Source organism: Papaver somniferum, chromosome 2 (genome assembly GCF_003573695.1).
Source record: "Papaver somniferum cultivar HN1 chromosome 2, ASM357369v1, whole genome shotgun sequence".
Lineage (NCBI taxonomy): Eukaryota > Viridiplantae > Streptophyta > Magnoliopsida > Ranunculales > Papaveraceae > Papaver > Papaver somniferum.
The window spans coordinates 23,664,815-23,671,103 of NC_039359.1; the positions used below are offsets into that span (position 1 = coordinate 23,664,815).

A 6,289-nucleotide genomic window follows, 5' to 3' on the forward strand; every position below is an offset into this window, starting at 1 on the left:
AAGTTGTGGCTTCTGCAAGTGATTTTTCAAGGTCTTCCTTCCTTAACAAAAGATCCAACATCTCCTCAGTATGCTTCTTTGTCAACTGTTGTATCTCTTGAGCATGTTTACCTCTCAGGTCCTATATTTCTTGAACATGTGTAGCTTTCATATGTTCTATCTGGGCATTCATTTGACTGAATTCTTCCTCAAGCAATTCATCCTTTGTCTTGGCTTTTTGCTTTTGCAGGAGCTTGTTTTCAGCATCAGTATATTCTTCCAAGAACTTATCCGACAGCTGCACACACAAAAAAAAAATTTGAGTTCATTACACAAAATGAACACACTCATTAAACATTCCTTGCAGGTATCCATTACAATACAAGGAGAATTAACCAGAACATCAGATGATTCGACATTAACAGTCATAGTTCATTTTGTGGAATGAATTCCCAGTTTTATCTTAAAGCAGCATAGTTCATTATATGAAATTGAATAAAATATAATGGTATAGATTTTTACATCTCCAAAATCATCAACATTCATCTTAGACGTTAAGTGTTTGCAAATGGTATCGATATTCTACCTTGCAAATCTTGGACGGTAGTCTACTATTTTCTTCACCTGCCACTTGGGTTTTAATTTCTTTGAATGCTCAGCAAACCAAGGCTGTAAAAGAGAAGAATTATAGTGGTCAGTTATCAGCAACAATTCATTTCAACATCAAACCTCAAAATGACAAAATGAACAGTCTTTCATCTCACCAACAAGTAAAGGTAACACCCTTCAGAAGAACCTCTTCTCAAGCTTTCCATCAAATGCTTGTGTATGAGATGCGGCAGAGATACTCTATCTATTGCCTCTATGCAGGCTAGGTACTTGGTGTGGATGGAACCTCCATCACCAGTAGTAAGAAAAATAGTAGACAATAGAAAGAGCTCAAACATGGTTACAAGATCTTCAGTAGATCCTCTATTCCTAATCAACTCAACGATTTTTTTCTTTCAGTTCTGTGTTCTTTATATCAGAAAGTTTCTTTTTAGGTGGAACAAATTCGTAGGTTCGATAGAACCTTCCAGCAGTGTAGTTAGCTACGTTTCTAGTGTCCAAGAAAGATTCTTCTATTCCACCTCCAGGAATACATGGTATTCCAAACACTAACGATAACTTTTCAGGTGATGATCTTAGCACATATGTTTCTTCCCCTACTTTGAAAACGAACGTATGGTCATTTGTTTCAGGAATGAACTGGTGTGCATCGCAGACAACTTGGACAGCAGGTATTGACTTAATCCATTCAGTAGCAACAATCTCTCCTTCCAGAAATACTTTGGCTATACTCCCCAACGGACTCCCATACAAAGCATATCTCTGTTATTCATTCAAAGCCTCATGTTTTGGAAGAACTTTAATCTTAGCAGCAAGAGCAATGGCTCCAGCAAAGCTACAATTTATCTTCTTATCTACAATTTTTTTAAAGACAAAAGAAAAGAAGATTAATGGTTACATTTTTTTAAGTAGTAGCTTATAAAAGAAGATAAAGTGTGGCTTGAGAAGGACCAATACTTCAGTTCATTCTACTTGGTGAACTCTCAAGCATTTCAAATTTCATTTAATAAAATGAGGCTTTCAAATAAGAACCAACACAAGAATGAATCTAGATAATGTCAACATCGGCTTACTTCATTTTTTCATTTTTGTACAAAATCTAGGTAGAATATGCAGGTATAAGAATGTAGATAATGAATTGTAAAATCTTGAAGCGCAATTTTTCTAGACTTCATAATATAAGTGAAGTCCAGCAAACACCAAAGGAGAAACATGCAGACAACAGAAAAATTGGAATACAAACTGAATCAACAACAAACAGATCAAAATTCAACTTAAGAAGATCAAAAATCAACTTCGAATTAGTGTTTTTACCTTTCGCTGCTTTCTTTAGTCTTGATTTCTTTGTGACTGGTTCTTCTTCTTCTTGACTATCTCCTTCTTGACTATCTCCTTCAAATACAACTAATTGGCTATCTCTTTCTTCAACTTCTTCGTCTGAAGATGTATCTACTACTACTTTCCTCTTCGATTTACCCATTTAGGGCTTTGATTTCTTCAATTTTTCTAGGGTTTTTCGATTTTCTGGGTTTGGTTTTCTGATTTTGAAGACTGTTTTGATTTTGATTTGCGAAAGTTGAAATGATTTCGACTGGTTTTGGTGGATTCTTGGTTTTGATGATGTTCGTTCTCTGGATTTTGGAGAGAAGAATACGAAGAAGTTGTGGTTCTCTGAAAATGAAACTGAAAATGTAAAAAAAAAGGAGAGAGACAGTTGACGCGTTTTTAGGAGATCGTGGGTTGAAGACGGTAACAGTTAAAGTAAGGGTATTACTGTCTGTTTGGTTTTTTTTTAATTATGGACCAAACAATAAAGACGTTTGACTAAAGAACTAAACAGACGTGGACCCACTTAAAAAAGGACCAAACGATACTTTTCTCAAAATACAATTCTTAATTTTTTGTACCATCCACTTACATAGACAGAAATTTTCCAACAGCCCTTATATGTTATGACATGTTAGCTACCACCACCATGATGGATGTAACTTGCAGTTTTCAGTAGATAGAGAATCAAAAAGATATAGGGCATACTCAAAACTTGTTAACTTAGATATATATATATATATATATATATATTCAAAACTTGTTAACTTAGATTACCAAGAGCTCTTATTCGTTATCTTACACGCATGGCTCTTCATAATTAGTTCCCATACATACATACACTTACTTTCTCTCTTTCTATACCTCGCTGCTGATTAGAAGGCAGCAAAATCATAGATGGAACTCAAGGGTACATGATGCACCCCTTCCTCTCCTTTCTGTTGTTTTTGTTGTTGCTGCTGCTGCTGAGGCCCTGGAAGAAAGAAAGATTCTTTCTGGTTGCTGAAGATCTCTTCCACCTCTGTTGCTTCCACATTGAACCCTAATTCCTTGGCTTCTCTACTAATCTGGTTCATAACATTCTCTTTCCCTGCAAGGATTCAAACAATAGCTAAATTACAAACTAGTATTGTCCCAGAGTATCTAAACCACACAACTAATAAAAATATTCATGACAAATAATTAAGTTTAATGGAACCGAGTTCTTTGGTATACCTGCAAGGAAGTTTTTCTGATTATCACGGGCATTGATTCCATATACGACCATCTGCAAATTCTCGTTTTTGGATGCAACAATGGTGGTAGGATGACCTGCCGGGATTACAAAGGCTGTTCTTGGGCGAAGTTGTGCCTTAATCCTTTGGTAATGTACCCCTTCTTGTTCTGTTTCTTCCTGTTCTTGTGTTCTTTGTCCTCTTTGTTGTGTTTTAGAGATATGTGGACACGCCATTTCAAAGTAACCTTGACCCTCGACTACCATCACAAATCTACTTGATTTTGTATTGTAAAATGGCGCCATCATTCCACCCTAAAATGTTAATGTATCCATCATATTATTAGTCAAATTTTTGATGATAAGTTATAGCCGGAAGTTAAAAGGTTTCATGGAAAAGTTATTACCTTGGTGATGTTTGTGAAGGTAACAGACATATCAAGATCTTGAAGCTGATTGTAGTCATTTCCATCAACTTGAATTAGCTTTCCGTACTTGTTAGAATGTAATGGAGACTTCTGCAACAGATTAAAGGGTCCACTTGATAATCTTTCTTTCCTCTTCTGGTGACTCTCTGATGCATGTTTACTGATTGCCTTAATTTGTTCTTCTGATGCTTTGATTATCATTCCTTTCTTTTGTTGTCCAAATAACCTTTCTAATTTATCCCTTGGTGTCTGCACACAAATTCAATACAATTTAATCATTTCCATATGTAATAGACCTTAGTTTGCACAAAAGAAGTATGTGGTTGTGAAGGAGAGCATGACATACATTGAAAGCAGCTTGAAGTACTTCACCACTAAAGCTATTGAAATATGACTCTGGATTCTGCCCTCCCATTCCAATGTAGTCCTGCAACAAACAGAAAAACCTTAATATCCATGGCTGATGCATAATATTTATACAAAAATCTAAGATAGTTGCTGTTGTTGGAAATCACAGACACATAAAGAAGTAACATTGTTTGCTTAAAACATAGAATGAAGATTGCAGGTTACCCTGAATTTGCCTGGAACGGAGATGGACTGGAAGAATTCAGCAAACTGTAGCTTCTGTTTGCTGTCTCTGTTCACCACATTGAGCATCGTCCCAGCTGGGATCCTGAGCACGTCTCCACGTTCCAGATTGTATGTCTCTCGGTTTTCTTGATTCACCAAACTTATCGTTCCTTTCCCTGAAAAAATCCCAAGCCAAATCAAAATGCCAGATACCCAAGAAAATGAGGCGTTTATTCATTTGACTCGTGTTGACTGTCATTGAATCCAATCTCCTCAAGTTCACCCTTCAAACTTCAAGCTAATTAAATTGGTGTTGTATACCAAAAAAAGAAGAAAAAAAAAATTTGTTGTTGACTCAAGTGGATATTTTACTCTTTAGAGTTTAGAAGCAGCACCAAAAAGAAAACTAGACATTAAGAATTGACATGAACAAACCTTTCACAACGTATAAGATATACTCAGCATCAATGTGACTAGGGACTACGAAAGTATGAGGATTAGCTTCAAAAAACGAAAAACGATAATTATCGAACCCTTGAAGTAGCTTTGATTTCTTAGAGAACCTCTGCGACACCCTAATATATCCTTCTTGTGTTCTAAACCTGTCATTAAAGTTTTCTTCATCAAAGAAGTAAGGATTATTCTGTTGTTGCTCCTGTTGCTCTTCTTCCCAACGTGAGTTATGTTCATGACTTGTTTCTCTTTCTTCTTCTGTTGATTCCCATCCTGTTCCTCCATATTTTTCTTGACAGTCTCTGAGGCATCTTTTTTGCTGGTATTTTTGTTTTTCTTCACAACGCTCTCTACATTGCCTTAAATTATGGTCATGATCATGGTGACACAGAGAAAGGGTTGCCGAGAGAAGAAGTATAGAGAGAAGTAAGAAGATACTGCAATGAAAGCTTTTTGTTTTCATCATCATTGTTGTTGTTTGTTGTGGTAAACAGTTACGAAGTTGCGAGATTTTATAGTGAAGTTCGAGAGGATATAGATAATCTTGAAAATTTAGAGTGCCTTGTTGGTGTTAGAGATGCATGCAAAGTTGACGAGTGTATACTGAGAAGATGAAGTGTCAAAATATAGGACACGGTTTCGCTTATGGACATAGACACCATATGGTGCGGATATTGATGAATAGAAAATAACAAAACTATGAATTGCTAAGTGCCAAGATGGTGCGATTCACGATCGGATTCATATTCTTGAATGCTGCGAAGTGATAAGGAAGACATCAAAACTAAATTGTACTGTATATTTCTGGAACTTTAGTTTAAGTTTGTGTTAATGGGTCTCTAGAAATTTAGAATGGTGGCTAATGTTGAATCGAGTCTTCCAGATGCTAGATATGAATTTGAGCTTCTCGTTCCTGTCACAAATAAAACTTAATTGGCACCTACAAATCCCCTGTCCACCTGTGTTTCTTAGAAGTTTTTTCATTGTGCTGTTTTCCTGCTTTTCAAATGTTCACAAATTGGATTTCTGGCGCTAGGTTTAACATTTACTTGGTTAAAAGTCTATGAGGTTAAGATCAGTCGCTTAAAGTGAAACCCGAATTACCAAAAGAGTTAAACTTTGGAAATCTCCGTTGATTCCTGCATGCAGTACGTGCCAAAGAAAGAAGTTTTTTACTTTGGACCATCTCTAAGCTAGGTTCGGCCAGATGGCGTGTTAGTATTAGCTAGCTACATAACAAAATTTGGCTTCCCAACAAATCAGTAAGTAGAGGAAAATCCATCCTAGCGATCCATGCACCTCGACACATCAAGCCTCTACTTGTCACTGTGCGTGCACTCCACAGTCCCACTAGCTAGTTCCTGGTGGTTTCCCCTTTAAGACCTAAAATTCCGTAACTCTTTCAAATTAAGTGCGATATCAACAGATAACTTCATAGTTTCACTTTTTAATAGAACCGATATGGCTATCAGAATCAAAATTTCCTCTTTCCTTCCGGTGGTGTGTCTAGTTTCTCTTGTAGTTTTATTGCCAAAAATTACAATCTATTCATCACCCCTTTATTACCATGACCGTGGTGATGATGATGATCAAAGACAGATTGTAGATCCAGAGCTTCATCAATGTAGACACCAGTGCCAACACCAAGAACATTTTGGCCAGAGAGAACGAGATGAATGTGCAAAACGATGCGAGGAGTATATTAGAG

The 6,289-nt window shown here is 36.5% G+C and overlaps 1 protein-coding gene across 1 annotated transcript; it reads right to left on the bottom strand.

The window, feature by feature from the left end:
• Positions 1–2,789: 2,789 nt before the first annotated feature.
• Positions 2,790–5,050, bottom strand: LOC113350741 (vicilin-like antimicrobial peptides 2-2). Its single transcript, XM_026594864.1, has 6 exons — positions 4,564–5,050; positions 4,129–4,304; positions 3,902–3,982; positions 3,535–3,804; positions 3,130–3,442; positions 2,790–3,004 (listed from the first exon to the last, which is right to left on the bottom strand). Exons 1-6 carry the CDS (start codon positions 5,048–5,050, stop codon positions 2,790–2,792), a joined length of 1,542 nt encoding a protein of 513 aa, XP_026450649.1.
• Between the last annotated feature and the right edge of the window lie 1,239 nt (positions 5,051–6,289).